Source organism: Hippocampus bargibanti, linkage group LG14, assembly GCF_051943395.1.
Source record: "Hippocampus bargibanti isolate YZ-2025 linkage group LG14, ASM5194339v1, whole genome shotgun sequence".
In the NCBI taxonomy this organism is placed as follows: Eukaryota; Metazoa; Chordata; class Actinopteri; order Syngnathiformes; family Syngnathidae; genus Hippocampus; species Hippocampus bargibanti.
The window spans coordinates 8,397,947-8,414,590 of NC_142747.1; the positions used below are offsets into that span (position 1 = coordinate 8,397,947).

The following is a 16,644-nucleotide window of genomic DNA, read 5'->3' on the forward strand; positions in this document are numbered from 1 at the left end:
CTCTGTTTACGAACACCTTGCTTTACGAATTTTTCGGTTTCCGAACGTTAAATTTCTGAAAATTAAACCTTGGCATAAGTACTCCTTTTCGGGATACACAAGAAGCGCCGCCCCAACACGATTGGCAGAGTAATCTTCGGAGGAAGAACACCAAAGCACACGACCGAACAGCGCCCCAGCCGGTCTACCTTTCCACACCCCCTTTATCTGAATGCACACGTCAATCTTCTTCAAGGATTCATAACGGATACTTTTGCTGTTATGGGACCGAAAAAGACCCCAGCACAGGCTCGTGTTCAGCCGAAGAAGACACAAAACAAATTTACAGTCGAGAAGGAGAAGAAGGACATCATTGAGAAACACGAACGAGGTGTGCGTTTGTCTGAGTTAGCGACTTAGCGGATATGCTAAGTCCACCATTGCTACAATCCTTTATAACACAACTTTACACAAAGGCTTTATTTACTTGATACTTTCATGTGACTAATGACACCGAATGTTACCCTTCGATCCTTGAAAGCAGCATGGAAGAATTTGTGTCCCGCATGCATCCTTGCGAGGGACTTTGAAGGATTTGATCCTCATGACTCTGTTGTTTTGTACGACATTGTTTCCACTGGACAGAACATGGGACTATAAGTGGATGCAGATGACATCGAGGAGCTTGTTACTGACCATAATGAGGTCCTCAACACAGAGGATTTGATTTGCCTTCAGGAGGACAAGCCATTCAGGAGTTGTCATCTGAGGGCGAGGAGGAGAAGATGGATACAGCATCAAGTGAGAGCATCAAGGCAATGTTGGCTAAGTGGAATGATGTGCAGGATTTTATTGAACAGTTCCATCCATAAAAGTCTGTGGCTATGAGAATCATCAACATGATGAATGATAATGCAATGCCTCAGTTTCGTAAGACCTTAAAAGTCAGAAAGCAACAGGTGTCAATTAAGAGCCATCAACGACCATCACAAATGTAAATAAAGTGATTTTGTTATACAGTGCAGTAAATTTCTTTCATTACAATACAATAGCACATTTATTACACATAGAATAAGTTATGTTGTGTGTAGTTTTAAGGCTTATTTAGTTGAAAATTATATTTTATGGAGACCTGGGAACGGATTATTCTCATTTTAATGGTTTCCTATGGTAAATTAATTTTGGGATACACACTTTTCACCTTACACACTCTGTCTGGAAACCAATTAAGTTCGTAAGCTAAGGCCCCACTGTATATTGACATATGTAGCTGTATTGGATCAACACATATTTACAGTACAAGTGTCCAGTTTTGTTTAGTTTTTTTCACGTGATTATTGAGAAGCCTGACAGCAGTTGGTAGGAACGAGTGGCGATACCTCTCTTTCTTGCAGCGCGGGTGTAATAGCCTCTGACTGAAGGAGTTACCCAGTGCTGTCAGGGTGGGCAGGAGCTGTCCATCATAGCTTTTAGTTTAGCAAGCGTCTCTTCGTTATTGGTTTATATAGCGCTTTAGCAACAGCTGAAGCTGGAACAAAGCACTAACATGGACAAAAGAGAAATGCTGCCCCCTCTTGTGGAAGGAAAAACATTGCCAGAGGTCTGGCCAGTGTTTTATCGGCACCCAAGCAATGAAGAAAACAAAAACAATTCATTCTGAAATGGCGCTCTTCATCATATTTTAAATTCCCAAATACATTTCTGAATGGCAGTGAATGAGTTAAATATAAACAGAGTAAACCAGTTATTTTACTCCGATTTTAACTAATTCTAAAGGTTCTTTTCCAAAGCAGTGGTTCTCTCAGACCTGTAAATAAACAATAACAACATAAATAATCAATTCCAACAAACATTCGTGTTGTTTTTTTTACAATAAACTATTTTCAAAATAAAAAGCATACACAATGTGTACAATTCATGACATCTCTCCTGTCCCACATAAATCCACTTGAATTCCAAGCCGCGACAGTCCCTCATTTGCATCGGCACTCTGCACTGGCACTCTTTTCTACTCATTGTAGGCTCCTCAAGCATGCATCCAGTTAGCCGCAGTTATTAATTTATTTATGTCATTGTCAAGACAGTGGGTCTATGAAAAATCGTTTTGGGTTGGTGCATGGTTGTGGCGTTGGACGGTTGCTTAAGGACATAAAGCCGTGTGGGAGTCTGTAAATTGTTCAATCTATTCGCAACAGTGCAGCCTTCTTTTCCTGTGATTGAATCAAAGGTGTGTGTGAGAGAGAGAGTGGGAGAGAGAGAGAGAGAGAGAGAGAGAGTGGGAGAGAGAGAGAGAGAGAGAGAGAGAGAGAGAGAGAGAGAGAGAGAGAGAGAGAGAGAGAGAGAGAGAGAGAGAGAGATTGTGGAAACGTGACTGTGTGGCTGTTTTTGTGTGTTGTGTGTATTCGCGGTTGCTTAATTTGGCCATCATCACCCGCAGGCTCGCCTAAACCCTGCAGTCCTGTCACCTCCCTCTAACCCTTAGGCTGCAACTGCATGGAAGCAATGATAACTGGGAGTACAAGATTGGACCTCAAATCCAGTCCCTCCAAGAACCGGGATCAACATCACGAAAATCTCATTGAATGACCTCACTGGCTTCAAACCGCAGCAGCATATTTGCCAGCGATACCTTTCGCAATTCTGTTAGCAGCAGAGCAAAGGTGACAAGTTTGGCAACGTTTGCAATTTAGACCCAGAAAGGACCAGGGAGTTGGATTACGTTCCATGACATGCCTTATACATATTTTATCCGCTGTTCAGAACAAAAGTTCCCTTTTGTTATTTAACACGGCCTTCTCCTCAGTCAGCCTGGGACGGTGCCTTTTGTACCATCAAGTTGCTCTTCGGTTCATCAGCCAGCCACCCGCAAAATAGATGCATATCATTAAATAGATGAGTCAGACTTAAGATAGCTACTATCAGGACTCTTCGGCCATTATTTCAGTTTGACAGGGACTTAGTCATCGCACCAGGAAAAGTGAAGAAGCAGCTTGGAGACCACCAAATAGGATACAAGGATATAAATTGTGACTGTTTCTTTTTGTATTTTGGAAGTCTCTGATCCCTCAAGCGAGAGTGGTGTCACTCCTGAATTGACACATTGAAATATATTAGTTGCCATGAGTGACACATTTCGACCTCCTTCACTCCAAGTGAGCGTTCCAAATGATGCGCCGGTATATTCGGACGGGGGTAAGAACAGCCAGTCGGAGTATTCCATGACGTCCAGCTCCTCAACACCGACGCTTCGCCGTAAACGCTTCAAGATGCGGCGCATGCGAAACGTTCCCAGCGAGAGGCCCCGCAAAAGGGGACAGCTCAGCGGCAACCACCTCAAGGCTCGTTCGCAATCTGGCTCCAAGGAATACCTTCAGCTGCCATCCATTGAGATCACGCCGTCCAGTGATGAAGATGCTCCCTCTTCATGGTCTAACTGCTCTACGCCCAGTGCCTCTCCGCGACGCAAGCGATTCCTGTTGAGGAAATGGCTGAAAGTCAGAGAGAAGAAGGACCAAGGCAGTGAGAGCAGGTAGGTACGGGCCTTTGCCGATAAAGTGTTCCCTTTTCCCCAATTCTGCTCCACTCATCACGTTAATCCATGCTGCATCGGAGAATATGCTAATTCACAAATGTCTGATGATTATACATATCGTGTACCATACCACTAATTTCTTGAGAATATTAGCTTTGATATATTGGCATGTTCATCAGGTAAAAAACACATCTCGTTTATTTATTTATGTATGTATTCCTTTAGTTAGTTAGTTAGTTAGTTAGTTAGTTAGTTAGTTAGTTGTCTGCCTGCCTGCCTGTCTGTTTGTCTGTCTGTCTGTCTGTCTGTCTGTCGGTCTGTCTGTCTGTCTGTCTGTCTGTCTGTCTGTCTGCCTGTCTGTCTGTCTGTCTGTCTGACTCTATTTATTATCTGTCTTTATTATTTATTCATTATTAAGACATTTTTGTCTTAGGTGAACACGTGGTCTTAAAGTGATGATTTTTTTTTCCCACCACAATCAATTATTGCTGAGACATTTTTTTCCTCTTTCAATCCGAAAGGAAGCCCTATACCAGGGGTCGGGAACCTTTTTGACTAAGAGAGCCATAAAAGTAAAATATTTAGAAATGTTTTTCAGTGAGAGCCACACACACGCGAGTGCGCGCACACACACACGCACGCAAACACGCGCGGCCACACACACGCACGCGCACGCAAACACGCGCCACGTTTCAACAAAATGTCAGAATGTATTATTTAAAATAACTTTGTGATAGTACTCACCGTTAACATGAATGGTTTTCCGTTCATCATGATTGGTAAAAATCCAGGCAGACGATCGGAATGAAAGTGTAACTTCGCCTATTGAGCCGGCAAGTTGACTTTCATTCCGATTGTTTGGCTGGATTTTTACCAATCATAAGGAACGGAAAAACCATTCATGTTAACGGTGAGTACTATCACAAAGTTATTTTAATTATATATAAATATATATACGAGCGTGCGTGTTTACGTGCGCGTGCGCACGCTCGCGTGTGTGTGTGGCTCTCACTGAAAAACATTTCTAAATATATTACTTTTATGGCTCTCTTAGTCAAAAAGGTTCCCAACCCCTGGTATATACTGTATATATATTGAGCCCTGACTATATCTAAAAGAGACACTTGTGCAGTAGGGAGTCTATCGGGGAAAAAAACAAATGATTGAGCATTTACGGTTAAACATTGATGACAAGTCCATCATCAGGAAGGTCACAGTAACTACACAATAACGAACATCATTTTAACTGCTCACTTGCCTGACCCCGCCCCACGACAGGGGGCCAATGACTTGCGCACACCAGATTTATTTGGTTAAAGTTCGCTTAGTTTAACAGGCAAGGCTTTAAAATCTGCACACCACATGTGCCCCAAAATTAGAGTCCAAGTCACTGAATAGACAGTCAACGATTCGTGTAAAATGCCGGAAGGCTATACTAAATGCTACAACCACCTCGAAGATGTGAAGCGAAACCAGAGCAGGTGACCCGCTGTCAATCAGTTTGTATAAATGCATTATTGTCTTCAAAGAATTTCTACAGTTTTAATTAAATGAGGTGCGTATGTAAGATAGTGAATGCATGGCATGGATGCCTGGCACTAAGGGGTAGACATGATACTTAAATAGGAAGTTGATTTTAATTCCAAGCATCATGTTAGTTGGATATATTGTATGGTGCTGTATTTTCTTAAGTTTTTTTTTATCATTTGAAAACCTTCCTTTGAATATTTTGCAATCCTCTTTTGTGACCATTGTCATCGCCAATAGAAAAAACTCACAGAGATCCGTATGGCTATGGTTCAGTTTACCTGTTTGTGCACAATTTTTCCATCGCACCATCACTGTCGGTCTTAAGTGAACTTAAATGAATCGTCAATTAATCATACACGGGCAACACAATTTTTATTTGCTTGCTTCTGGTGATGTTACTGTCATGTTAAACGGTATAGATTACACTTCCATGCTGCCACGTTCAAAGTTCCTTGCGTTTCAGCCATGCAGCAGAGAAAATTCTTGTGACTACTGTATTTGAACATACAACACTGGTCTATAAAATGGGTCAGTTTTTGTGATTTCAGTTTCCAAAAGAAGATTTTGAACATATAGAAGCTTTTGTTGAAGGGAATTTGATTTGTGGTATTATGCAATTATGACTTTTATTTACAGTTTGTTTTATTTGACCACAATTAAGAGCTTCCACATACAGAAACAGGCTCATAATAATATTTTCTGCTTCATATATTCTAGAATAATCCACCCCACAAAAAAAAAATCCCCTTCTTTTTTCAGCACAATTACAGGATAGTCATAGAGGTCATGTGACCCCCTCTTGTGTCAATATACCATATGTGCATGGAAGGAACCTAAATTGTCAAATCATGTTCAATGATTATGAACGTAATTTGTGATATTGTGGATATGTGAGTCTGCAGGTTTGTTGCATTACATGAAAAGTGTATTACATTTTTTAGCTGATTCTGCTGCAAAAGTAACGTATTTAGGGCAGCGTGATGGATAATGCTTCTCTTTTGACCCACTGGGCCAAATTTGCTGCTTTGCAAAATAATCCTCAATTCACAACCGGGACAATGTATAGTCAATATTATGTTCTGTGTTCTAGATGGTATGCTGCACATTTCTTTTCATTTCCCATCTGGGTTTTTTTTTTTTTTTTTTTTTTTGCTTAGCAGTGCAAGTACATCATGTATGTCTAAAGTCATGAATACATTGAGTAACTGAACTACTCTTTCATGTGTCTGCAGCAGCCAACATAGTAGCCAGCAAAGCAGCCAACAAAGTAGCCATGAAGATGATACCACTCGTTTCTTGACTCCATTCATCAGAGAGGAGAGGTGAGCAACATCTTTGAATTCCTTTTGAGCAGGGGTCTCAAACTCCAGTCTTCAACGGTTTCAGTCCTACATGTTTTCCAAGTATCCCTGTTGCAACGCAACTGAGGCTGTGTTGCAACAGGTGTGTTGCAGCAGGGAGACTTGAAAAACATTTAAGACTTCGGCCCACGAGGACCGGAGTTTGAGACCTGTGCTTTTGAGTGTGTAATCAGTTTGAGTCCTTTCCCACTGGGCACTGATCCGGTTTCATGTTGTGCCATTAAAAAAAAAAAAAAAAACATTTAAATAAATAAATAAATAAATAAATACACACACACACACACACACACACACACACACACACACACACACACACACACAACACACACACGCACACACACACACGCACACACACACACACAACACACACACACACACACACACACACATACATACATACATACATACATACATACATACGGCGGCTCGGTAGTCGAGTGGTTAGCACACCGGCTTCGCAGTGCAGAGGTCGCCGGCCGTCTATTAGTTTACCATGTCAGTCACTTGTGATCTGATAATTGAGAATGCGGATGCAGAACTTATTCAGACTTATGCATTGGATGTCCGCCTTCTGCCAGACAGCTATTTTTCAGAAATGATTTTTCAACCAGGGCGGGACTGTAGTCGAGTGGTGATGGAGAATTCTGCCATATGTCTGACAAGTGGTTAACATGCCGACTTCACAGTGCAGAGATCATAAGTTCGAGAACCGGTCCGGCCTCGCTGTGTGGAGTTTGCATGTTCTCCCTGGGCCCGCGTGGGTTTTCTCCGGGTCCTCCGGTTTCCTCCCACACTCCAAAAACATACATGGCAGGCAGATTGACCACTTCAAATTGTCCCTAGGTGTGAGTGTGAGAGTGACTGTTGTACGTCTTTGTGTGCTCTGCGATTGGCTGGCAACCAATTCAGGTTGAGACAGCGAATACAGCTGAGATAGGCTCCAGCACCCCGCGCGACCCTAATGAGGAATAAGCGGTACGGAAAATGGATGGATGGAAATACATACAGACAGACAGACAGACATATGGTAGATAAACTTTATTCTGACTGTAAAGTGTCCTTGAGAGTTTTGAAAGGTGCTTATTAATTAAATGTATTATTATTATTATTATTGTTGTTGTTGTTGTTGTTTATTGTTACCATTATTATTATTATTATTATTATTACTGTTATTATTATCATTATTATTATGAATGAATACATAAATTGGATTGGATTCACCTTTATTAGTCTCACAGCAGCAAAGTTATGAGAGGAAGATGAAAGATGAAATGAATACATAAATAACAGAGTACCGCACAAAGTAGGTTGATTTATTATTGTCATGTGGAAACTGCCTATTTAGCCATTAATAAAATGATATCCCATTGCCTCATTCTGCTTTAGGACTCTTTTTTAATTAACCGGAACCGAGGCCTTTGTAACGGTGAAGAAACTAACAAATTATGTTAAATACGATTCAGTGTTTGTTTGAAATTTTCAGGGTTCTTATTAATTTAAAAAGTATGTCAAAAAAGCCTCCAAAAAAGCATCCAAACTTCAAATGGTGGCTGGCACTTGTGCAGCGACTCCCATTTTACAGTGTCGCCACAGCTCACCACACCTCCACTTATTCTTTCCGTGCACCTCTCCACAGGTTTCATTTCACCCCCCCCAGCTCCCTGGCTACGAGCTGTTCTCAGACGGTCTCTACTTGCATGACCTCGGAGCTTAACCCATGGGTTGGCTGGATGTTTTCCTCTCGCCTAGCTTGGGGCTTTTACAGCTGCTTGCAGGGCGAGTGGCGTTCTGTGACCGGTTTTAGAAGGCACGGAATGTCATGTCTCCTCTGCTGGTAAAACAACTACAATGTCTGAACTGCTACCTGTTTCGGACTTTGGCTCCTCGGTCTCACTCTCGTGACTTTTTACTGCGTTGCTCCGCCGAACCTCAGTCGGTTTTGCCGAATGTTCGACGTGCAGATGTATTTTTCCGGCGTAGTAGCAGCAAGCTGTATCATTAGTACTGCAGCTGCCGGCTATATCATCCACGCTCCCTGGTTCGCTGCGATTGTCAGGAATGTGCTTGTGCAGTTCCTTCCTTCTAACGCTTATATAATGGCACAATGTGACTTTGTAACAAAAAATATATATATATATAAAATATATATATATATATATATATATATATATATATATATATATATATATATATATATATATGATGACTCATGGGCGAAGATGACACCGAATGTGAGGTTCTTCGAGACCTTACCGTGTCGTTATGTAGAAAGATCCTTATATAAGAGCTGTTAAAGAAAGACCCAGTTTGCATATGAACGCGCAACTAACAGTTCATGAACGCACTTCAGGAACTACCTTATACAGCACACCTACAATGAATGAAAAACGTTTTCCAAATATAATGGATAGATATCTAAAAGTTTTTCCAAGGCACACCACATTATAAGGTGCTACAGTAGACGCTAGGGTTACGCTCTACAGGTGTAAATGGAGTCTGTGGTTGCTGACAGTAGTTCTTGTGGATAAATATTACTTCACATATAAGGCACACCAGCGTATAAGACACAGGGTCATTTTTTTGAATAAAATCAAGGCTTTTGGGTGCACCTTATACACTGTAAAATACAGTAATTCTGTGACCGAATGAGCCAACCGCTCTTTGAAAGTTCTGAACTCCTGCGTTTCCGTTTGCAGGTCTGACAGTGCAGCTGTCAAAATCAGGTGAGTGTGCATTGTGACCCACCAAAACAGTGATGTTTTTGGTCTTAAACTAGCTGCCTTTGCCGTTGTCACCCCCCACCGTTGGGCCCAAAATGACCCTCCCGTCCCATGTGTGACACACATTGTCGGCTTTGTATGTGACAAGCAGCGTGTCTAAATGTGCTTTGCCTGTGGACTCCATGCAGTTGCAAGCGAGGGAATGCCATTGTTGGCTTTGATTGCTGGAACAACACAAACAAGAGGTGGAGTGAGCGGTTAGGGGTTTAATGGGGTGAGCTGTGGCTACAGTAACACGGAGATGTCAGTGTGGTCGGCAGCGTAGTCGTGTCAGTTCATCCGCTGATTTCGCCACAGGTATTGCTGAGATGGGGTTAAAGCTGAAAAGGTAGGTCGAGATGCTATGGTTGTCCCAGTTTTTGTTGAAAAAAAGGCAGATTCTATGGTCTGTTCTAAAATTTATCAATGTTCTTGCAATGCTTTGGTGCACTCTGCTGGTCAAGTGTTACTACTATAGCATGGAATTGTGTGAATGGTCTTCATGTGTGCATCTTTGATGATCAGTGACGTGCAGTCAGGGGAGGCATGTGAGGCTGCGCCTCACCTGTCATCAAGGAAATATCAAATGAAAAAATAAATTAAACAGTTATATTTATTTTTTGATTTGTACTTTAAATTTCATTTCCATTTAACGTCATCATTTGTTTTTCAAAATCGCTGAATTTTCACATTTGGCGATAAAATACTAAGTAAAAAACGAGCGGTGAGGCAGCAGCCGGCTGACCCTCACCATGGATTGTGCAATAACTATGCTAACTGTGCTGGCTTGCTCTGCAGTGAGACCGCATTGCTGTCCCTCTGTATATCGCTATTAAAGTGTTCAAACACTTTTAGTATATGAACTACATTTCTACAGTTTAGCTGGTACTGTACTACAGTGTTTATTTTATTTTTATCAAAACTGTGTGCATAGGTGAGGTACAAGTTTTCATGCCTCATGACAGGGGGCGCTGGTGATTCCAGAGATTCTTCTTGCGACTCCTCGCCTGCAGAGTAACAGAATTAGTGACAGCAAGCTCCAGTAAACAGTTAGCAAGTTAAGTGCAACCATCCAGTCATTTTTTCGTGTTGCTTGGCCTTATTTTCAGAATGGTGGATTACATATCTAAATTGCAAGAATTTTCTAAACTGAATTTTCAATTGTAGCAGGAGATAATAAATAAAGGAAGACGAACACCGGACTGTATAGCTCACAAACGGTGAGGGATGGATGTAAATCTCCTGGACAGCTCCTCAGCTTTTTTTTGCCCAGAACGATCTCATTCTAACTATTCCTGAGGCCACAAAGTTGCTGCAGCTCGTGCTCACCTTTCCAGCTACTACAGCATCAGTAGAGCAGTCGTTCTCAGCACTGAAAAGACTGAAAACATAAAGTCGGAACAGGACTGACCAAAGCCGACTTTCTTCACAGGCAGTGATCTCCATTGAGACAGAAAGGCTTTTAAAACTGATAAGGAGGGCTTCTACAAAGAAGTTACCGATGCCTTTCTTCAGAAGGAGCGGCACATAGACTTCATTTATAAGTAAAGGTAACACGGTAATAAAGTTTTTTTTCTTCTTTTTTTCTGTGCTACAGTTTGTATATATAAAGAATGCTGACATGACATTTTAAACAAAACACGTTAACTGTTGCCAATCAACTGGTGAATAAACTACTCTGTAGAGTTCATGTTTGTAAATCTGACTGTGACGACGTCAGTGGGTCACCAGCCATGAACCTCGCCGTACGTCACTGTTGATGATGAAGCAGAGAAAGTGAGTTGACAGTTTGTATTTGGGATGTCTGTGTGTTTGCGCCTGTCTGTGTTGTGATGCATTTGCTGTTCGGTCATGCGAAATGGGTACAGATAGAGCGAAGAAGCCACAAGGTGTCTCTGTCCTTCACCGCACATGCAACTAAAGGGTTTTCCATGCGAGACTGCTAAGTGTTCCGAACCCCCGTTTTCACATCGGTGTGATGTGGAGCATCTCAACAAACTGAGACTGCAGGGCTCTGTTGCTTCAAGGCTCCTTTTGCTTGCAATCTTTCAACATAATCTAATTTTGAAAAATGTTTGTAGTGATTTTCAATTTGGCCATTCCTAACTTGACGGTCAGGATATTTATTGTTGTGTTTGCAGTCAGGCATGCCCCTCCCCTTCGTAAATTAAGTGTATCTATAATTATTAAACAAATGGAGGTCCAATTTTACTCGTTTTTTTTTTTTTTGTCTGCATGCGTTACGACCTCACAGCAGGTAATTGAGGTCTAAGTGGTCCACGTAAAAATAGATCACGTTATTACAGGAACATAATTTCTAAATAATGCATGTTCGAGTGGCTGGCTGATACCGGGAAACTTTAAGCTCAATTTACTCAAACAAATTTATCTGTCCAGTGGACAGTGTTTCTTGTGGATAGAACTGTTCTCATTCCTGAGTATGAGTGTCAACTGTAGTTGTGTTTTTGTCGTATTTGTAGATTTGGATCAAAAGATATCTTGTGTATTTCAGTTTTTTGTGGTAACGTCCTCGTTGATCTTCCGCTGCCTCGGTTGCCGCCTGATCGATCTTTGTCTGAGATTTCAAAGATGTTTGCTTCGCCTGATGCAAGTCAGCATAATCGGATCTTTCGAGTCTGGAGGCTCATAGAAACAGACCCTGCCTCTTTTTAGGGTGAGCTGGCACTAAGCAATATAATCTATCAATCAAATGTATTTAAAATGCTTTTCAAATGTGGGACAGTGAAAATTAGATCTTTGAAAATCGTTTTGGTATCATGTTCCTGAAACTTATCCTGGGAGGGGGTCACTCTTTCAGCTTTTGTTGAATCTTCTTTTCGTTTTGGCTTGTCCCTTCAGGGTTCGCCACAGTGGATCAGTGTCCTCGATCTTCAGAGGTTTGATTTGCATGTTTGTTTTTGGCCAAGCTTTTACGTCAGATGCCCTTCCTGACACAACCCTCTGTATTTGTTTCAGCTTTTGTTGAATGATATAAGCAAAATAACAGAAAATCCTGAATGTACTTCAGTTTCATTCAATCTTTGGGGTGCGCAGGACAACTTTTATTTAGAGGATGTACACTTTTAAGGTGCTTTTAATGCTTTGTAGGAGCCCACGGGGCGCCAAAATTTTGTATCTCCAGCCGGAAAAAAAAATCATTTTGAAGAGGCCAGGTGTGTGCGCAAGTGCGTTTTTTTTTGTGTGTTTTGTCCTTGTACAATATTTGAGTTACCACTCAGTCATGTTACACAATGTGTGGATCCTTCTCTGGGAGATTTTTGTACTCGCTCAGCGGGCCCAGCTGTATCCGCACACAAACTCAGCTTGATGTTCTGATCATGATCTAAGAACAGCTTGGGAAAATTAAGTAAGCATCCTCAACAGGCGTAGTCATGTCCCAAAATGATTCATTTACGAGTTTCATCTACTTTGCTGGCCATTGATGGAAAAGGGTGGAAGAGAGAGGCAGTGTCATCCGTGTGGGGGTGGGGTGGGAGATGGAGCGTGATGAAGCCAGGAGCGGATGAAAGGAGGTGAGGGACCACCCTTTTTGAGCACAGCCATTCTCTGTGAGCCTACCGAAGGGGCCTTCCCACACACACACCATCGCCGGCCAACCAATCAGAGCGCTCGCATCCTTGAGCCATCCTACCTCGTGTGATTGCTCATCCATGCCTCAGCGGCTCACATTTGAAACGATGACTTTGGAAACGAGGCTGTGCATCGGCTGAGCACCAAACCGGATTTTACTAATTTTTGTCTTTAAACTCATATGCCGGATGTTTATTTTTAAAGGACACTTTTCAAACAACATCCATTTTTGATAAGATGTGCTTGTGCTGAGATAGAATCGTTGTTGCTCTCTGGATATCCTCCGGCTTTAGAAGAAACAGGTGAAGCACCTCTGCATCCTCGGGTTTTGTTATCCGGCTGGTATTTGCTTGTGGAGGCAGCGAGGGGTTGTCATGAGGCTTGGTGATTTTTTTCTGGACAAATGTCAACACAAGAGCAGAATTGATGTGATTGAAGAGAGGTAATGAGAGCGAGAAGAGAAGCCAGGATGGTGTCCACCTGCTCACCATGTACAAAAAGAAGGTCAGGTTGAATTTTTGTTAATTTGGGGCGTCAGTGAACCCGTTTGGATGAGTTTATCAAAAGTGACTTGAATCATATTTCAAATGAGGCATGATGTCAAATGATGTGCGTGTTGGCCGACAAGTACCATGCCGATTTTTTTTTCTCGACGAACAAAATTAGATCAATGTGATTTCCCCTGAGATTTGCTCAGTTGGACAAAATCAAAAAAACTCAATTTCTGTCGGAGAAAATGAAGGCGTTCCCGTTGCCTCATACTGTAGCTGTCTGTCATTTACGGTTGACATTTGGTATGCTAACGTTTCTGTTAACTACTCTAAACAACTCCACCAGGTACTCTAAAATGTAAAGTCTGCAAAATAGTTCTTATTCTATTTTGTTGTTTGTTTGTTTTTATTGTTTGTTTAATTTTTGTGTGGCACTTGGATTCCCGTAAAGATTCGGCGTCTGGTTAACCATTTCTCCAATTTTCATTCTGAGATTACACTTCTGCAAGTACCATATTTCCGCATTGTAAGGTTTAATCCTTTAATCAATGACATGTTTTTCCATATACTATATAAGGCGTTTTCTGAACGCGCTATTCACTCCCAAAATGAACAAACAAATGTTTTATTATTTTCTCCAAGGTATATTACAGTAAAGTCTTGTTATATCGATATCGGTTATATCGATAGTACTGCTTATTACGATACTATTTCTATGAACGCAAGGATAAAATTTACATGCCGCAGGATCGGATATATCGATAGTCCGGTTATATCGATATTTTTTCCGACTCCCGAGAACGTCGATATAACGAGACTTTACTGTATTTGTATTTTCATAACATAGTTTACCTTTTAACGACACCAAGGTAATAATTTTTGTGCAACATTTATATCACTTAGTGGATCGGAACTTTTCCTCTATTCAGTAAACACGTAAAAAACATTCTGATGCTGTTACTGTAAATTAAATATTAGTGCAGTCACAATATGGTAACACTGATAATAGGTCAAAGCAATAACAATAATAACTAAAATAATACCTCTAAAGCAATAGCGTCATAAATGAATGTTGTTAATGCATTAATGTCCATATTCACAATGGATTGGATTGGATTGAATTAGCATTTATTAGTCTCACAGTGGAGAAATTCACAATTCTCTGCATCAAATTGATGAAAGTGAGAGGAAAGGAAAGGAAGGACTAGAATAACAAAATACAGGAGCTGCTGGAAAGGCAGCCACTCTCGCGGCACCATCTTGAAGTCAAATGAACTAAAAAGCTAAATAACAAAATAATAAGACAACACAAAGACACGGTCATTCAATCTTTCTACTTTGTTGTACGAAGCAGTTCTAGATAATGATGAATGCCATGGCCAAAAGTGCTGAAAAACAATCCGTATCCGTTCTCCATGACGCACACCAACTCAAAGTGACAAAAGAAAACACAAAAAAAAAAGAAAGAAAAGAAAGGCTTGTGAGCATTTGATGATGGCTGCCTACTCGGGCGCCATCTTGGACTTCTTTGTATTTCAATGTGACCAACCTTTTTCAACTGTAAACACGAAAAGCAAACATATAAAGCTCATTTTATCAGTTCATTCCATATATTAAATGCACCGGATTCTAAAGCGCATGGACAGCTTTTGAAAAAAATTGAAGGCTTTTAGGTGCACCTTATAGTATGGTACATTAACCGGAGGTAGCAATAATGATGAAGGGCCACTGCAGGCTGCATCGATTTTTCTTCGTGACTTCGTATCATTTCTTGCTATTTGTAGTTCGTGCTTGCTGCATCCAATGATCGACAGACTTCATCAGTGGCGTCTCAAATGTGCATTATGTAAGTGCAGACCGAGTTTGCATTCATGGCTGAGTCATCTCAAAGCCTTGAGTGACTCACAATGCCGTTCCCATTATTTGCAAGTTCATCTGCAAATTATTCCACCAATGTTTGTGTTTTTTGCACTCTCGGGTCACATGATGCATTTGTACACATGTTGTACAGACAGTACATTATTGAGAGGAAGGGATGTGTTACTTAGTACTCTAGATGCGATTTAACAGATACAAATGCGTGTAATTGTGTGCGTGAGGTCTTATTCAGAGATGACGGAACATGTGTGCCTTGTTCTTTTGGCAACATCACTGAATATGTGGTGTGATTCAGAGAAGGGTGAATGTCATTCAAAGAAAGCCATGACAATATGAAAACGGGAGTATTTGAATTGACCAATTTCCCATCCCCAACTGTTGAAATGCTCGTCGGTATCCAGATTAACACAAGTTTCTTATTTTTATCACATGCCAAGGCCTCTCACTTACTTCTCTGTACCCTCGCTGATAGGCCAAGCAAAAGAAGTGGAAGAAACTGATATGGAAACATCAAAGGTAGGATATAATCATATACCCCACGCAATAAGCCATGATGTTATAAAGCAAAATTATTAATATTGTACCTGAGACCTTCATACTTTTTATTTTATACCTTTATATTTTTTTGCTGATAAACTGACTTAAAAATATTTTTTTTTTTTCAAAAAAGCACTTCCAATACATCCATCCATACATACATACATACATACATACATACATACATACATACATACATACATACATACATACATACATACATACATACATACATACATACATTGCATTGATAAAGTTGCATTCAGCGCGATCAACACGTTGATACCTTCTGTGGCATTTTTCTGAACAGTGTCATTGTGAATTGGATGAGCTTAAGGTCATGATGCAATGACTCAGTAGCTGCAGGTAAAAACTGGAAACAGCGGCAATGGCATTGCGTGGCTCAGTTTAGGCTGCCGGTCAACACACCTACATACAATGACTCAGAGTTCGTCACTTCATTTGTGTACATTTACATATACTTATGGTAGTTATTATTTTTTAATGTGTAAAACACAGGTTAATTTATAAAATATGTTAATTTATAAAATATGTATGTATATCTAGATTTTTGGTGAAATGCGTTGGTCGAGGGGTTTGCACGGTGGCTTACAGTGCAGAGGTCTTGAGATCGAGTCTGTCTCTGGCCTCCCTTTGTTGAATTTGCATGTTCTCCCTGTGCTTGCGTGGGTTTCCTACGGGTCCTCCGGGTTCCTCCCACATTCCAATAACATGCATTGCAGGCTGATTGAAGACTATAAATAGTCCCTAGGTGTGAGAGTGGGTGTTTTTTTGTCTTTGTGTGCCCTATGATTGGCTGGCAACCAATTGCTTAGTGCCCAAAGGCTCCAGCACCCCATATATATATATATATATATGGGCGGCCCGGTAGTCAAGTGGTTAGCACACCGGCTTCACAGTGCAGAGGTCGCCGGTTGGCGTCCAGGTCCGGCCTCCCTGTGTGGAGTTTGCATGTTCTCCCCGGA

General features: G+C 41.1%; 1 protein-coding gene across 8 annotated transcripts in view; it reads left to right on the forward strand.

Moving 5' to 3' along the window:
• gramd1bb (GRAM domain containing 1Bb) overlaps nucleotides 1-16,644 on the forward strand; it is a 72,202-nt gene that overhangs the window by 13,870 nt on the left and 41,688 nt on the right. For 2 of the 8 annotated variants that reach the window (XM_089013492.1, XM_089013493.1), the window contains exons 2-4: nucleotides 2,462-3,508; nucleotides 6,274-6,363; nucleotides 9,099-9,125. In XM_089013492.1, coding sequence (XP_088869618.1) covers nucleotides 3,099-3,508; nucleotides 6,274-6,363; nucleotides 9,099-9,125 — 527 coding nt within the window. In that variant the 5' untranslated portion in view covers nucleotides 2,462-3,098. Of the gene's footprint in view, nucleotides 1-2,416; nucleotides 3,509-6,273; nucleotides 6,364-9,098; nucleotides 9,126-9,462; nucleotides 9,511-12,871; nucleotides 13,257-15,593; nucleotides 15,638-16,644 lie in introns of those variants that run through there. The other 6 variants (XM_089013491.1, XM_089013495.1, XM_089013490.1 and 3 more) reach the window with 5 other exon arrangements.